Raw genomic sequence first — 19,028 nt, forward strand, 5'->3', positions numbered from 1 at the left:
TACTGTAATGGAGATGAGCTTGAACGCCGGGGCGGAGTTTCGTGTGACATCATCACGCCTCCCACGTAATCACGCAGTACATAGAAAACCAGGAAGACCTCAAAAGCGCTGAAGAAAACATGCATTATATAATTGAGAAGGCAGCGAAACAATAAGAAGCGGCGAGTGACATATACAACCATATTCATGAGTTCTGCTACTTGAAACAAAGCACGATGTAAACCTACACTTTAAATTAAGTTCATAGACAGGCTGCGCTGGCGTTTGTAATTTAGTGCCTGCCCATATAAGGCCGTCCGTCAGCGGCAATCCAATAGCAAACTGCCACGGGTAAATATTCACGGGTGAAGGACTGTGCTTATGGAGAGGAAGATGAGATGGTCAGGGTGGTGTTTGACACAAACTCAGCGAAACTGCGAGAGAAAGTTTTAAGTGCCAGGACTAAGGTAACATTAAATACAGCCATGGACATAGCACGAGATGGCACCAGCACAGCTGGGAACCTTCGATGCATGTACACCGAGTGGCTCACGTGAACTGGCGCAGTGCACAGATAAAGGCAACAGTTCCAAAGAGCTGAACAAAACCGAATTACACAATTGAAAAGGCAGCAAAAAATATGAAGCGTCTCATACATACAAGCATATTCATAAATCCAACTACTGCGGAAACAAAGCACACGTTGGAAAAAGTCAATGTCCGCTAAAGGAAGACAGTGTAAAAAACCCGTGCATGCAGTGTGTCAGGTCTCAGATAAAGAAGAAGACGAGCTGTTTATTGATGCAGTAAGAAACAAATCGATGAATGAAACCTGTCATCTTTACAGCGATTGACAAACACGGAATGTAACTTGAACACAACACATCCTACAAATACGAACCTGATTGAAAGAAATAATGATAATCAAATCCTTGATGACAGCAACACTCAGTAACACTCACAAAACAAATACTGTATATTGACAGTCATGTTACGTTATTTTTAAAATGTTCCCTTTTCTTTTCTAGCTTTTTAACACACTACTTCTCGCTGCGATACGGGTATATATATATGTATATATATATAACCCGATCTACATACTCGAATAATGGATACTTTATTAGCCATCAGTGATTGTTTTGGTAAAGCCATACTCAGTGTATTCATTAGATGAGCGGTAAAAAGTAAGAGCGAGGGAGGATGACTTATTGAGGCATGCAGGCTGTAGTGCGCGTCAACTCTATCTGAATTGCGCGATCACATTTGAAAAAATATATCTTTTCAAGTTCTATTTAGTCCATATGTGTCAAACTCAAGGGCAGGGGCCACATCCGGCCGGCGTGTAATTATATCCGCCCCGAGATCATTTTATATACTGTATTATTGTTATTAAAGCCGGGTATATGAAGCGCTGGTAACACAATAAACTACAGATCCCATAATGCAGCGCTTCAGCTGCCTTGCCGAACAGTTACGCGTTAATCAAGTCTACCTTAAGATGCTGCAAGTTATTGCGAAGCTAGCTCACACGATGCTGAAGAGAAAAGTTGATTCTGAAAATAGAGCCTTTAAAACCGATGGGAGGCTGAGTATATGTTTACTGAACCCGTGTGTCTCATTTGTGGAGCTAATGTGGCTGTAATTACAGAATTTAATCTAAGGCGGCACTATAAAACAAAACATCAGGGTAACCTGAAAGACCTGAATGCAATGCAGAAGATACAGAAAGCAGAAGAATTAAATAAGAATCTGACACTTCAGCGGACGTTTTACCCGTGCACAATCACAAAGTGATTTCAATTGAGGCTGCTTTTATGGGAGACACAACCACTTGCCCCACTTTCCCTATTACCAAGTAATGTTAAACCAAGTCGTCACTACGGTGTTCCCAAATCGCACTTTGCTGATAAACTGGCGCACTGAGTTTGCACGGCGCTTTGGTGACTTTGAAGAACAAAAAAAGTCCGTCTACATGCGGCTCGAACCTTGTGCATGTTTGGTAGCACATATCTGTGTGAGAAGCTCTTCTCAGTGATAAAGACTAACAAAACAGCACACAGGAGTCGCCTCACTGATGAGCACCTGCAATCCATCCTGAGAATCTCCACAACACAGAACCTCACACCAAACAGAAGCGAACCTGTTGCCAAAAAAGATGCCAGGCGTCCAGCTCTAAAATGACATATGAGCAAAGACAACTGAATGATTTGATTTGTTATTGCTGAAAGGAACACATTTTATTTATATTTCCAGGTTTTGTTATGCAGCATGTTCATATTTGAATTTGTATAATTTTGACAGGATATATTTTTATGGAGAGCAAAATCTTTTGGGATATTTAAAATCTAAGTTTATTTTTTATAAAATATAAAATTACATAAGAGTAAAGAAATTTGAATGTTTGTTCTTTTAATGTTTACTTTATTTCTAACTTGTATAATTTAGACAGGATATATTTTTATGGAGAGCAAAATATTATAAGTTGTTTAAGGTTTGAGTTGATTTATTCAGGAATAATATTCCTGTCTGTTTTTACCATTCCTACCAAAGATATTTCTGTCGACTAAATAAAAATTCCTTCTATTTAAAATTTAAATAGAACTTGAACAAATCGATAGTTCATAATATCCACGCAGACTTGCACGTAAGAGCGGATGTCATCCGTTTTAACAAACAGCGTATTGCACTGATACGAAATAGCTGTGTGTGTATATATGTAGATATGTATGTATATGTATATATATGTTTATATATGTGTGTGTGTGTATGTATATATATATATGTATTTGTGTGTATATATGTGTGTGTATGTATGTGTGTATGTATATGTATGTGTATATGTATAGATATGTATATATATATGTTTGTGTGTGTGTGTAAATATATATATATATATATATATGACAACAACACTCATCACTCACAACAGTGACAAAACAATAACATTGACAATCATGTTAAGTTATTTTCAAAATGTTTCCTTTTCTTTTCATTGCTTCTTTAACACACTACTTCTCCTCTGCGGCTGGTATTTTGCTAGTATATATATATATATATATTGTGGCAGGAGGCCAGGGTTAATGCCCAGCCAGGACATCCCTGCACTCTATATTCAGGGGGAGCAGCCCCAGGCAGTGCAATACCTCCCCCTGGATGGTGGATGGCCGACCCCCTACCCGGGTTGGAGCAGTGCCTCGGTTTTCCTAAGGGATCCATTGGAGTTGGGTGCAGCCCTGTTGGGTCCTGCAGGCACCACCAGGGGGTGCTGCAGCTGGGACTCCTGAGCCCATACGGGCAGCGTATTCACCACATCCGGAAGTGCAGCTGGAACTCGGCAATCAAGCACGTGGAGCACTTCCGGGTGAACTATAAAAGGGGCCAGCAGCCACCACTTCGGGGGCCAGAGTCGGGTGGAGGAGGACAAGGTTGCCTAGGAGGAATGGGGGTGCAGAGAAGGAGTGGTTTGGTTTTGTGTGTCAGTCTTTTGGGACTGTGTTGTGGCTGGGGGACACGGGGAAGACGTGCCCTCCAGCTGAAGAAAATAAAAGTTTATTTGTTTTATACGTGTGCCTCCATGTCCAATCTGTGTCGGGTCGGGTGCATATATTGCGCCTTTTTACAATATATATATACAGTATATATATATATTGTATATATTTACAGTTATATATTTATATCTATATCTATCTATCTGAAATCTAATTGAGCATAAGTAGGCATAATCAGTATTGGATTAACAACTATTACAATTTAGTATACAGACAAACAGGTCTGTATTATACTTACGATAACTTACAGTTGTTTTTTACTATGACCCATACTGGAAAGAAAATTTACTATGATTATGTTTTCAAGCAGTAAACTGCATAAATAAAAAAAGCTTTATTTAGTAGAAGTATTCCTCTACCCATATTGTATACTGTTTCATGGTGGCAGTTATGAGGATTAATGGTAATCAATGTTAAAATGTAAAATATTTTGAAAACCTTTCTGTATGCATTGCTGATTTTAATACTAAGATCTGAGCAATAAAATGGTGTTAAAACAAATGTTTATTGATCCATTCACTTTTTTACCTGATTATTATAATTTGGGGTTATTTGGTTTTTGTGTCAAGTCTATATATTTCTGCACTATAGTATCTTTCCATACTTTCATCTCATTTTAAGGCCATTTTGATTGAATAAAAATGCAAACAAATTTTAAAAAATTGAAATACTAGATTACTACTGAATTAAACATTCTGATAATACATTGTGCTGCTCTATGTAATTACTGAATAAAAAATAAGAGTAACAGCCATCATTTTCAAAAGTTCAAAGTGTGAATCCTGGAAATTTCTTCATTAGACTACTTAATTGACTTAAATAGACTTCATCTCCCCTACTTAACACATTTTAACCTACAAATTAACACCTCAGGCTGATACAAATTGGGTATCTGAATAAAGATTAACAAAACGTAAGCCAAGCCCACTGAGTAAAGAACATACTGTTTCTTGAATCATGAATAGAACATTTTAATTTTAAACTTTAATTATTTCAGTGTGACACATTTTTTATTAAATCAAACTTACAGAGCATTAACACTATGAGGAATGCCTAATCAGTTTAGTCCAGAAGCTTATCCTATAGACTGCCAATAAGAGATACTTGATATATAGAGTACATTCAAACATAATGATAATTAAACACCTTTTTAATTAAACAGAATATAAATGTTTACATCCATTATTTTCCAAATCTGTTTATTTAATTGAACAGATATGGGAGGACAGAGCCAACTTTAGCAATATTGAGGATTAGTTAGGCACACATTTAGTGCAGCCAATCAACATGTTTGCATTTCTTTGAAATGAGAAAAGAAATAAGTTTACCTAAAGAAACTCTCTATTAACTAAGTAAGAACTTGAAAACTCAACAAAAATAGCACAGGTGCAAAGGTTTTGTAAGCAATATGCCATGGTACCATTCATAAACAGATAACCAACACATGATGATTTATATTCTATAATTTATTAAAATAATAACATTTTCTGTACATGTAGCAACACAGTGCGTTTCATAAACAGTTTATTACAATGTGAAACCCTTTAGCTATTGGACAGTGTTTGATGCATGGACTGAAACATAAAGTGTGTCACTTTGGAAGGAATGCATGGTTCAGACAATCTGTATTTGCCTTATGATCCTTTTAACGGTTTTATTTTGCAAATAACCTAATTTGCAAAAAATAATATCTGCTGTATCTACAGTATTTGCCTCATGCTAGGTACACATTGATCCCAGAGGCTCAAAGGTCAGGGGGTCCTTCAGAGGCTTTAGTAGGTTTATTTTTTAATTTTTGTAGGGTAGGTTAACTGATTATTATTATTCCATATTTAATCTCTAGTTTTGTGCTTTACCCTGTCTAGAACAGGTAGATGTTTGTCTATATTGGTTGTTTGAGTTGGTTCATTAATAAGAGGTTTTGATGGCTAAAACACTGTTGTTTGTAGCTCTGTAGAAATTAGTCAGGTACGCATTACTGCCCACTGCAACACTGGATGTTTAGAGTGCAGCTTGTCAGTATCAGCAGACTGCAGCGCTACAGTATATAATGGATGTCATCAAAATGAAAAGCCACACCATTTGTTCAATTTTATAGAGCAGAGTCCCAATTCAAGTGATCTAGTCACTGTGATTTATGATTACTTGTGGGGAAAGAAAGTAGACTAATGATAATGGCAATATTTTTCAACTCATATTACTCACCAAGCTCCAGGGCTGTGCTCCAATATAACATGTTTGGAACACGCTGGGAGATTAAGTATAGTCAACTTCCCACGATCAATGGATCATTCCCTCTTTGGTACAATACTTAATTGAATATATTTGACAAACTATTCAGTAATGGCATACCTTTATGCTGTTATGCACAGCTACTCTTATTGACAAATATGGCGCTGTAGGATCATTTGTATGGCAACTGGACAGCTAGTCATTTTGCATTACGTGAGGATTTGGTCTATATACTACAAAAAAGACATAGCTGCCCTGGAGAAACTCTAGAAAATATGGGCTAGGCTGATTCCACTGCAAAGTATGAACTATAAATAAAATGTTTTAAACTATAAAGGGAATTAGTGCAGTGGATTCCAGCTGTTACTTTAAAATGATTTCTTCAACAACAATAAATACTTGTGAAGGATAAATTTCACACAAAGGTTAGAAGTTTTTTTTTCACACAGAGAACAGTTGATACACAGGATAAACTACTAAGTACTGTGGTACACAGAAATACTTTAGGGACCTTCAAAGGGCCTTTAAAGTTTGACATCATGTCATGTTGGAAAATTAGGTGAATAGGCTTGAGTTGGTTAACAAAGTTTGGTGAGCTACATGGCCTGTTCCTGTTAAATATGTTCTAATATGTTTTGTGACAAAGGTATCTGATCCTTAGCCAGCATATCATAACATGTCAGAACCTCACTTGCTTGTAAAGCTTGTTTACAGTCTTTCAACTATCTTTTTCCTCAACCCTTAATTGCTAGTTTTATCTTAAGTTTGTTTCACTTTCTTCATGACAATTGAACAATTGATTAACCTTTTTCTTCTGTACAATTGTGTGTTCATGTCTTCCAACCACCTATCTCACTTCATCAGACCTCTTCACTAAACTATGTTGCTATTAGCTCTATTTACTCATTGCTGCCAAAACTACTGTAATATATGCCCATTTATTTATGATTCTAGCTTTCCTCCCACATCACAAATAAACATGTATGAAATTCATTGCCAATTGTAAATTGGCCCAGTAAGATTATTGGCATGTGCAAGAGTGGGTCCTGCGATGGGCTGGCACCATGTCCAGAGGTGGCTTCTGCTTGTGCCAGAAACTGTCAGGATAGATGTTACCTCACTTTAACTGGATTAAGCAGGCTTGAAAATGTAACATTTTTTCATGTAACTTAATTTACGAAGTACATAAAATATTGAATATAGATTATATAAAGGGCGGCACAGTGGTGCAGTGGGTAGCGCTTCTGCCTCACAGTAAGGAGACCTGGGTTCGCTTCTCGAGTCCTCCCTGCATGGAGTTTGCATGTTCTCCCTGTGACTGTATGGGTTCCCTACAGGTGCTTTGGTTTCCTCCCACAATCCAAAGACATGCAGATTAGGTGCATTATCGATCTTAAATTGTGATTGGTGTGTGGGTGTGTGCGTGTGCTCTACAGTGGGCTGGCACCCTGCCTGGGGATTTGTTCCTGCCTTGCATCCTTTGTTGGCTGGGATTGGCTCCAGCAGACCCCCATGACCTTGTGTTAGGATATCGTGGGTTGGATAATGAATGGATTACACAAAATAATTTGGTAAAAAATTAATAAGGAAATGGGTGTCATTTAGTTAGTATTCCTGTCTGATATCTTTGTATTCCAGAGTTTGAATCCTGTCCCAATGATTGATGCCCACAAATCTTATGTTTAGTTACTCTGGTTTCACTCCAACAACCCAAAGACATTTGCTAGATTAATTGGCAACTCTGAATTGTCTCCCTGAACATAGATTATATATCCTGAACATGTCTTGTTCCTTGATGGTTGGTTTTTGCCTTGTACCTAACAATACCCGGATAGGTTCTGGCACCCTGTAATCCTGAACTAGATTTATGGATGAATGGAGGAACAAATTATAAATTATAATTAACATTTGTCAAATAAGAAAGTGTTAAGTCTTCATTTAGACTAAATAAGTAGCAGCTGAATTTGTATACTAATCAGGAGTGAGTTACAAAATATAGCATCAGTGCAACTCACTCTAAGATTTGTTTATTTATTTATTTATTTTGGGCATAGTCATGGATACATGTATATGGTGACAGGGAGTTTTGATCTTGCCGTGGTTGAGGTCATTTTGGTGCAGATCCAAGGAACAGTATAATATGGAGAATTGTTGCATTTGTTCAAGGACTGTTTTTCTTTTTTTAATAGCTACAGCATGATCACCAGGTAGAAAACCTGAAATATAACTGGATATTACTTGATATTTATATTATAAATATAGATTGGATGTCAGATTCAACATACATCATGTGCTTATACTGCAAGTTAAAGATTTTGAAATAGACTATATACCATAATCTACAGTATTTTCATTACCTGCTTCAATAAATGCATTTCATAAACAAAGTGCATTCTACAAAGTATTTGTATTTTTCTCATAATGGATAAGGTGGCTGGATGACCCATATCACCCACCAAAAAACTGTGTGTAGCCACCATATACCTGCTGGTTCACCCATCTCAAAGCAATGGTTCAGTGTGTGGTTTGATGTCAGTCATGTGACAGACATGGGTGGAGACAAAGCCAATTATACTGGAAAATGGCAATGGAAATGAGGACATGGAGCATAAGTATTGTGGTGGGAAAAGAGCTGGAGATTTGCAGGAGCTTTATAAAACAACTTAGATATATTCAGACTTTAATGGCTTTTAAACCACATATTTTATTTACGGGTCAGGCCCTCTCTTATTCTGGAATTTAAGGCAATGTTAAGTGGAGGTTCTCAAGATGTGACTGGCATGTGTAGCAGTGCCTGAAGTTACAAATTGCTTATTCAGACATTTTGCAAAGTTACTGATGAGTGACATTCAGATGACCTTGAAAAAGTTCCGCTGAACCAATCAACTATCAGGATGGGTAGGGAGCAATTATGGGGAAACATTGACGTAGAGTCATGATATCATTCAGAGTGGGAAGGATTGGTTTTAAGAATTTATACATCTAGTGGATAAATGTTCCTAAGAGAAGGCAGTGCTGGGAACCATGTCTGGACCTTTCATTAATATAGACTAATGCAGTGATCAACCATCATTATCAAACACTTTTAAACAGACATGTAACAATTTGAATCTCAAGCACCCCTCTATTTCAAATATCTAGGACAGAGGGAATACAATGAGTGGCCGCTGGCTCACCTATTGAATAGCCCACTTATTGTCTTATTGCTCTCAGAATGTTAGCAGTTCATAATGAAGAGGACTTAACAAGGTGCCAAGCATGCAACACAGACACATCTACTCTTGTTGACTTTACAATAGCACATAGCGGTTGCAGATTAGCTGTTGATTGATCCATAATCTACATTGCTTGTACCATCTCCTTCTAGATATGGTTAGTTGGACTGAGATCAGGTGACTAGAGAAGCTGCTACGTTATCCTGAATCCATTGTCATCTTGTGGCATGCAGCCTGCTAAACCATACATTCACACCCTACTTTGAAGGGATACACCTGATTAACAATAACTAGGAGTCCCAATGTGTGTAATTAAAATATACCCGATAACACCACATGATGATCACTAGCATGTATTGCTGACACCTTCCAAGATAAACCCATGGAATATTCAGGTTTTCACCATGTACATATTTTTGCATCAACATGAATAAAAAAGAACTAGATGATGTTTGAAGAATGGTCTAGTTTACAAGTTTTGTGCTTCCTAGCCAACTGCAGCCAAATCTTTGTGTATTTCATTGAGAAGTATGGGATTTAGTTGGGAAGTCAACTGTCATACTTCATCTGGAACATTCTGATGTATTTTTCAGCATGATTGTTGCATTCATCTACTAGGTGTCTGAGTATTATTCTGTACATGGCATATCAAACTTCATTAGGATCTCTTATTAAAAGATCTTTTTCTGACTGTAGGACTGCTATTGGCTAGCTATTTTTCTGTTTGCTGTCCATTCTCTGATGATCCACAACACCATGGTCTATGATAATTTCAGCAGGATACTGTGCTGATACTGTCCTGCAGGATGGTATGGTGCTTCTTCCCATTCCTCTTACAAAGCCAATTAAATTTTTGGTCTTGCCACTCCCTGACTTATTGATCCATAACCAACTGTACTGGAAAAACATGGTCTGTAAATTGTGCATAGTGCCAAACCCTAAGCAATGAACAGTGTGAAAAAATCAAGTGCCACTAATTAGGCTGTCAGACAGTGTGCACGTAAGTTTTTTTCTAGGTATATTGGAACAGTCAATTCACATCACATGGACTGAAAAAATATACAGTAGCAACAACTGGATAATGACATTTATTTTACTTTGTATTTATATACATTGTATATTATGTGACTGATTTACTTGTTTAGATAATTTGAAATGCAAACAATATATGTTCAAGGCTCTACATTTTTTTATTAGAATACCCTTATTTAGAAATGTTCAAACATTTTTCCTCTGAATATATGAAATTTGCATGTCCTAATTGGATTAGTGACAGTATGTGTGTGTGTGTGTGTGTGTGTGTGTGTGTGTGTGTGTATTTAAGAGAGACAGAGTTAATACTTCAATCCAAAGATACATCTTTAAATCAGAAGTAAGAAAATGATTTCAATAGGTGCAAATACAGACATAAAGACAGCAAACATATCAGTGTGTTTGAAAAGATAGAGAGGGAAAAGTACTGAGAATGTTCAGATTTATTTCCTTTTCTTAAAAGTAATTATCCAATAAACCCCGCTGCAGAAAAAAAAACATTAACATTGCATTAATTTAACTTCAATCTATTTTTAGGAAAACTTCAGTTAAATGAAAAAATAATAAACTGTAAGAAATTTACCAGATTACTGAATCTCTCTTTCACGGGGAGACAGTTGTTCAGTGGTTTCCACGGAGACGGCGTCTCTCCAACCAAAAATAGTTCCTTCCGGGAATATTGATATTTATGCTACCGTTCCGCTTTTAGACAGAATCTTTAAAGTTAAAAAATGACCCATATCAAATGTTTTTGAATTTAAAAGTATTTTTGTTTATTTTGACAGCACGATTCACACAAATTATTCCTAAAATAGCAAATACGTTCATTTTCTTGTAAAGTTAAATAAATATTATAGTTATGGGGATATTACGTTTTAATATTACTATCTTTCACCGTATTATATGGAAATTTTAAATTTGTACTTAAATTATTCTGAATGTTTACTAGTGTGACAGAATGTTTTTAATAACGTATGAAACATAATGCAAGTGCAGGGAGCGAGGATATATAAGTACTGCTTTCCACCGGCTCGTGTTTCTAAGGGACATATTAAAATGATACACAGTGAAACCCTGTTTTTCGATGCTGCTGAGAGGCAGCAGAAGCTCACTTACAAAACGAGGTATGTGTATTTAGGTGTTGTTTTAAAAGATGTCTTACATATACAGTGATGTTGTATTGATATGTGTTGATATCATATCACAACGTTATTAAATTTTCAATGTTTTTACATTTGATATTTTGTCAGCTGCGTTTTGTCCATGTATGCAGCGATTATTAATGTTAGTTTGACTATCTATATAAACCCATTGCTGCTAGAGTAGGCTCCAGCACCCCTCGATTCATGAACTGGATTAAGTGAATTTTTAAAGCAGGTGAAGTACTGTAAAATTCACGTATATTTTTTGGTTTCTTTTGTTATAAACACTTATTATGTAATGGTTGCCGTCAATCACTCTGTGATCATACTTACACGGAAGAACCATAGCAAAATAATTAAACTCCGTCCTTATTATTGAGCCCATATTCACCCCCATGGTATAAGGTGAATCCATCACTCCAACAACTTTCTTAGCTCATCTTACCAGTTCAGGGTTGTAAGTTACCTGGAAGAACACATCCAGAAAATGTAATGACACGCCAAATGAAAGTATACTGTGTATTAAGACATCCAAAGCATTGTCTTTGTACTGTTGGAGGTACCCTAAGAAAACCCATGTAAGTACCTAGATTATGCACATTTGATGCTGACATGTTCTAGTCCTGAATTCGACTGTTTCTGCATAACTGGTGCCCCTGATTTGCTGTTGGAAGTAGTCTGAACTTAAGTAGCAATTTGTCAATTTTTTTTTTTCTTTTTTACTTACAGTTGTGTGGTTGTTAGGTAGTTCTTCAGTGTTTCCATCTGGCAGCTTTGCTGAATATTTTACGATAGATAATAAAATACTAATTTTTAAATTTAATTTGCAGTCTTGAAAGGGTATTTATTTTTTGTTTACATTTATTATTTTATTTAGATGTGAAAGACAATTTGAAGGCAAAGTGTATTGGGCAGGATGACACCTGAAAATATTTTTAGCAAGGACTGGTATAAAATTTTGGATGCCAGTCCTTCTAGCAATTTGCAAGAGTTAAAACAACAATACCAAAAAATGATACTACTGGTAAGTACCTAAGTTATATACAGTATATTTATCAGTTACTCATTTATAATGATTCATTGTTGTATTGTTGTTAAAGTGAAATTTAGCAACTAAGGATTTAAAACATTGCATTATGTAGTGATTATCTGTATCTGTCACACAATGTTGACAGCATTATCAACTTTTGCGGAACATGCTAGATCCAGTAAACCTCCATGTATCCCTTTATATGAATGGTGTTGGAAGCAGACTAATGCTGAGGGTAGTATTGCTGCTTCACCTTGCAGAGCTCTGCTTGTGTTGTGTTTATATTTTATTCCCATAACAATGATGGTCACAATACTACACCCTGTTTAACTGTAGCTCCCCAATGCCGGCAGCAGTCATGCGGCCCCAACCCATGACACTCCCATCACCATGCTTGACTGTAGGCAAGACACACTTGTCTTTGTACTCCTCACCTGTTTGCCGCCACACACGCTTGACACCATCAGAACCAAATAAGTTTATCTTGGTCTCATCAGACCACACTGTTATACAAGCTGTACACGGACTACTTTACACTGTATCAAAGTGTCATACCTTCAGTGTTGTTCCATGAAAAATTATAATAAAATATTTACAAAAATGTGAGGGGTGTACTCACTTTTGTGAGATACTGTATAATGAAATTGTATGTTGGAATCCAATCAAAATGTGTACAGTTTCCTACAATTGCTGGGTGAAACCTCAGAGAAAGTAGTTTCCTTGGTGTGATTTGTTGAAGAACCTTTCTGCCATTGCTATTTCAAAGTAACAAGAAGGGACAGGTGTATTGGTTAATTGTCAATGAATTGTCGTCAACCGAGGGAACACACGAATCTACCAAATAAATGTTGGGCCGCTAACCGAGATGCCCCTTTTATTAAGTAACAAGTTAAAAAATGCAGGTGCTCATTGATGCAAAACAGAAATGGTAAGGCAATATCACATGGAAAATGACTGCACAGTAATTCAAAGTTTAGGTCACACTGGTTAGGTCGGAGCTTCGTCTGGTGGTCTGCTCGTCCTGCAATGAGATGTCCCCTGTCAGGAGTGTCTCAAATTTATAGTCTCTGGACTGGAAGGGGCAGAGTCAGTTTTCCTCACTGGGCAGTTTCTCTTATCTGTGGGTGAAAAGGATGGAAATAACGTCCACAACAGTAACTTCTCATGTCCTGAGGTGGCAATGCTTACTTCTGATGTGCCCAAATTTTAACTCAAAGTCTGATAGTCTGCATTGAGTTTTATTCCACTGCTGCTGTAGTATTTATTTTTTTGTGTATTTCACACTTCACACTATAGAGTTTTTCCCCTTCTTGTTCAGCTTGGGGGCCTTATCATTAATAACATGCCTATTTTTCCTAATGTACTGTAGAGTATACCCTTGGGTCAAGGTTTTTGCCCAGTTGTATTACTGAGGTTTAGCACAATCCTGAGAAAAATGGTTAAAAATCTTAAAACTGTTTTGGCACTGGCTGGGATTCTTCCTTGTATGTATCATAACCTTACTAGTAATGGATAATAATGGGACTCTCCTGTCTTATCTTGGGTAAATTTAGCAGTTGGGTAATTTAACATGTCAACATATTTCCTTTTTATTGATCCCAGCAAACATGACTAAGTGAAGTACACTTTTAGTCTTGTATTTAGAGACAGACAGAGGTATTGCATGATATTTGCTTTCATGAATTGCTCTGTTATAATGTAACTGTGACTGATAGATAATGGGAATCAAATATTGCTTTATGTATCACTTAATCTGATTCTTTTCCATCTTCTCCTACTGAATCCATTGTCTGCTAGTTTTTGTTTAACTTCATACAAATTTTTCTTTAATGCTTTCCCTAGATATGGTTAACATTTGTCTGCATTTAAGGTTTATATCTATGTTTATTTTGAAAGGGTTTTCAGTCATAATTAAGCAAAGGTTCTCTTTTTCTTTTACAATGGTATGCTTTTATTCAGAATGTTTTTTTAAATTTATTTTTGCAAGGCAGCATCTTTATAGTGACCGGTATGTAAATACAGAACTTGTGCATTGATATCAAAACTGGAAATATGATTTTTTTTTTTTTATTTATTAATTTTATTACAATCAATACATAGCAATCAAGTTTTTACAAAAAAAAAAGAATTATGTTAAGAACAGATCGATCCCCACCCCTGAGAGAGAGAGCAAGCCAAATGGTGTAAAATTTAAGGCTTTTAAAAATACCTAAATTAATAAATTCTCTGTGCTTTATAAACTTATTTTAAAATATTACTGATTAGATCCTGCCATGTTTTGAAAAAAGTCTGAATGGATCCTCTAACTGAGTATTTGATTTTTCCAATTTTAAATAGTATAACACATCAGTTTCCCACTGACTTAAAAGAGGAGAGTTTGGGTTCTTCCAGTTTATCAGGATAAGTCTGCGTACAACAGTGTAGTGAATGCAATCACAATTTGTTTGTCTTTCTCCACTTTAAGCCCCTCTGGAAGAACCCCAAACACAGCTGTTAATGGGTTAGGAGGGATTGTGAGTCCAAGGCTGTCTGAGAGGTAATTAAAAATTTTTGTCCAGAATAATGTTAATTTGGTGCAGGCCCAGAACATGTGACCCAGTGAGGCTGGGGCTTGGTTGCAACGTTCGCAGGTTGGATCATGCCCTGGAAACATTTTGGAGAGTTTTAGTCGAGACAGATGTGCTCGATATATAATTTTGAGTTGTATAATTGTATGCTTTGCGATATGGAGCTTGAGTGAATTCTCTGCATTGCTACTTTCCACTCCTTTTCTGATATATTAATTGAGAGATCTTTTTCCCAGTGTCCTCTTGGATCTTTGAAAGGAAGGGATTGTAAAATAATTTTATATATTGTAGAGATGGAGTCTAATTCCTTAAAATTGAGCAATATTTTTTCCAGCGTGGATGAGGGTGCAAGATGAGGAAAATCTGGAAGGTTCTGTTTAACAAAGTTTCTGATTTGAAGATAGTGAAAGAAATGTGTAGCTGGAATGTTAAATTTGGAATGTAATTGTTCATAGGATGCAAAGACGTTGTCTATATAAAGATCTCTAAGCAAGTTAATTCCTAATTTTTTCCAGATATTAAAAACTGCATATGTTTGTGAAGGTTGAAAGAGGTGGTTCTCTTGCAGCGGTGCCACAGATAGAAGCTTCTCCGTCTTAAAATGCTTTCTACATTGGTTCCAGATTCTAAGTGAGTGGAGCACAATTGGGTTATTAGTGTATTGCCGATAACGTGTGTTTATTGGAGCACAGAGCAAGGAATACATTTTACTTCTATTGCGGTCCATGCCTGTGTATGTTCTTCTATTTGTGTCCAGGTTCTTATCGCCTGTATATTTGCCGCCCAGTAATAAAACTGGAAGTGGAAATATGATTTTTAAAAACATAGGGCCCACTCTTTAATATTTATGATTGTGCAGACAATGCAGAAAACTGAAAATTAAGGTTTATATATATTTAAAAATTATTTTAAAAAAGATCTGTGCTAATATTTATTAAATGTCTCATAATAGGAAAACTGTCTTAAAAATCGGAGTTAGGGCTTATGAGCTGTCCTTTATAGGGATGTTTCGATCGAAAGGTTGCCGATATAAATGTGCATATCTCTCTATTATAATAGAGAAATTATTATAAGGAAATCCTGAGATGAGAGTTTCTCGGAGATAATTTCAACTCCCCGAGAGATAATTTCAGGTCCCACGAGACTTTCTGCCAAGAGATTTTGATAAGTCCTGCCCTCCTCTCAAACATTTACAACCATGCCCACTGTCCAATCACTTCTCATTCGCGTGAATGCTATTGTCAGACACAGCTCCTGCGCTGTTGGCTCCAAGCAGGGTCGGAAATAAAAGACAAAGAGTAGAAGACAAAGTAGAATGTCGTAACAAGGTTCAAAAATGTTGGAGTGATACACATGCAGAGCAGGTTAGAGATTATGAAAGTACTAAAATTGGAAAGTCTCAAAAAACTAATAGTAAAGATCGCATTAGTGCTAACAAACAGAAATTATTACTTGGTTAAATAACAGAACAGCGAAACAAGATAGAATATAGGGACATAGGTGATAAGACAGAAATATGTACTGTAGTTATTATTTGGCTTTAAATTTTAAGTCATAGGCTTGTAGATTGTCTAATTTGTGTTGCCATCAGGGTAAAGTAGTGTTTTCTTGCCAATGAAGAGACATATCTGTGAGAATTAAAAGATTTGTTGTTTGGTGAAAGTGAACATTTTCATACAAAAAAGTAGCTCAAAGTGCTTTACATAATGAAGAAAAATAAAAGACAAAATAAGACATTAAAATAAGACAACATTAGATAACATAGAAAAAGAGTAAGGTCCGATGGCCAGGGAGGACAGAAAAAACAAAAAAAAAACTCCAGACGGCTGGAGAAAAATAAAATCTGCAGGTTCCAGGCCACGAGACTGCCCAGTCCCCTCTGGGCATTCTACCTAACATAAATGAAACAGTCCTCTTTGTATTTAGGGTTCTCACAGAAGGACTTGATGATGATGGTCATGCAGACTTCTGGCTTTTTATCCATCACTTTTGGAACATCACGGTGCTTTGAGTAAGTGGTGGCTAGCGCCAACAGCAAAAGGACACCGGAATAAGAAACAGAAGAGAGAGTAGGGGTTAGTACAGATTTTAGAGCCACCATGAATAGTTATTAAAATGAATTGGATATACAGAGTATCAGGATTAAATTATAGTGAAGTTATGAGAAGGCCATGTTAAAATAATGTGTTTTCAGCAATTTTTTGAAGTGCTCCACTGTATTAGCCTGGCGAATTAAAGTAAAATCAATAATTAAAAAGATTAAAACCTATAACTGCATGTATGTTTACATGTAAGCAGTGTTTAGATGCCAGTATCAATTAATTGATGATGTAATAATATATATACTGTATGTATGTATGTATGTATGTATGTATGTGTTGAGTGGTGGGGGAGGATCATGGAGAGAGACATGGCACACTACAGTACTGTATGCCTGAAGAGTGAATGTGACACTAAGCTATGGCTAATTTCGGCATAGCTGTTACTAAAAGATGGTGGATCCCATGGAGGTACCACTGGGAAGATGATTCTTCTGAAAGTATTGCTGTGGATTATTCATTGTTAAATAAACTCACCTGTTATTGGGCTGTGTTTGTCTTGGGCTTTCAATCTTGGTGCTTGTTACAGTATTATTTATGATGTTTTTGTAAAGTGTTAACAATTAATGTGCAGCTTAACAGAATATCCTGCTTTATTATATTTTCCTTTTAATATTATTATTATTATTATAACTATTATTATTATTATCCTCTTTGTGGTGAAGCTGTAGTGTTAGTACCACAAAGTTACAAAGAGTCATCATGATTCCTTAGGGTAACAAGAAAACATCAATCTGAGTATTACTGTACAGCTTGAGCTGCAATCATAATGTCATTCATTCTCAAAAATGAACTCTTGTCTCTAGCAGGGAGTACAAGTGGATGTTTTTATAAATATTTTTATATCTTACTGTGAGGTTAGACATATTTGTGTCCTAGTCTGACTTTGAGATATATATATATATACACACACAGTGCATCCAGAAAGTATTCACAGCGCATCACTTTTTCCACATTTTGTTATGTTACAGACTTATTCCAAAATGGATTAAATTCATTTTTTCCTCAGAATTCTCCACACAACACCCCATAATGACAACATGAAAAAGTTTACTTGAGGTTTTTGCAAATTTATTAAAAATATAAAACTGAGAAATCACATGTACATAAGTATTCACATCCAGCCCTTTGCTCAATACTTTGTCGATGCAACTTTGGCAGCAATTACAGCCTCAAATCTTTTTGAATATGATGCCACAAGCTTGGCACACCTATCCTTGGCCAGTTTCGTCCATTCCTCTTTGCAGCACCTCTCAAGCTCCATCAGGTTGGATGGAAAGCATTGGTGCACAGCCATTTTAAGATCTCTCCAGAGATGTTCAATCTGATTCAAGTCTGGGCTCTGGCTGGGCCACTCAAGGACATTCACAGAGTTGTCCTGAAGCCACTCCTTTGATATCTTGGCTGTGTGCTTAGGGTCGTTGTCCTGCTGAAAGATGAACCATTGCTCCAGTCTGAGGTCAAGAGCGCCCTGGAGCAGGTTTTCATCCAGGATGTCTCTGTACATTGCTGCAGTCATCTTTCCCTTTACCCTGACTAGTCTCCCAGTTCCTGCCACTGAAACACATCCCCACAGCATGATGCTGCCACCACCATGCTTCACTGTAGGGATGGTATTGGCCTGGTGATGAGCGGTGCCTGGTTTCCTCCAAATGTGACGCCTGGCATTCACACCAAAGAGTTCAATCTTTATCTCATCAGAACAGAGAATTTTGTTTCTCATGTGTCTGAGAGTCCTTCAGGTGCCTTTTGGCAAACTCAAGGCAGGCTGCCATGTCCCTTTTACTAAGGAGTGGCTTCCGTCTGGCCACTCTACCATACAGGCCTGATTGGTGGATTGCTGCAGAGATGGTTGTCCTTCTGGAAGGTTCTCCTTTCTCCACAGAGGACCTCTGGAGCTCTGACAGAGTGACCATCGGGTTCTTGGTCACCTCCCTGACTAAGGCCCTTCTCTGCCGATTGCTCAGTTTAGATGGCCGGCCAGCTCTAGGAAGAGTCCTGGTGGTTTCGAACTTCTTCCACTTGCAGATGATGGAGGCCACTCTGCTCATTGGGACCTTCAAAGCAGCAGAAATGTTTCTGTAACCTTACCAAGATTTGTGCCTCAAAACAATTTACAGACAATTCCTTTGACTTCATGCTTGATTTGTGCTCTGACATGAACTGTCAACTGTGGGACCTTAT

General features: G+C 36.9%; 1 protein-coding gene across 2 annotated transcripts in view; it reads left to right on the plus strand.

The window, feature by feature from the left end:
• Window positions 1–11,056: 11,056 nt before the first annotated feature.
• The window catches only part of dnajc24 (DnaJ (Hsp40) homolog, subfamily C, member 24), a 72,639-nt gene continuing 64,667 nt past the window's right edge, over window positions 11,057–19,028 (plus strand). For both annotated transcript variants that reach the window (XM_039749559.1, XM_039749567.1), the window contains exons 1-2: window positions 11,057–11,130; window positions 12,026–12,172. In XM_039749559.1, coding sequence (XP_039605493.1) covers window positions 12,065–12,172 — 108 coding nt within the window. In that variant the 5' untranslated portion in view covers window positions 11,057–11,130; window positions 12,026–12,064. The remainder of the gene's footprint in view (window positions 11,131–12,025; window positions 12,173–19,028) is intronic.

The sequence above is a fragment of the Polypterus senegalus genome, chromosome 1 (assembly GCF_016835505.1).
Source record: "Polypterus senegalus isolate Bchr_013 chromosome 1, ASM1683550v1, whole genome shotgun sequence".
NCBI classification, from domain to species: Eukaryota; Metazoa; Chordata; class Cladistia; order Polypteriformes; family Polypteridae; genus Polypterus; species Polypterus senegalus.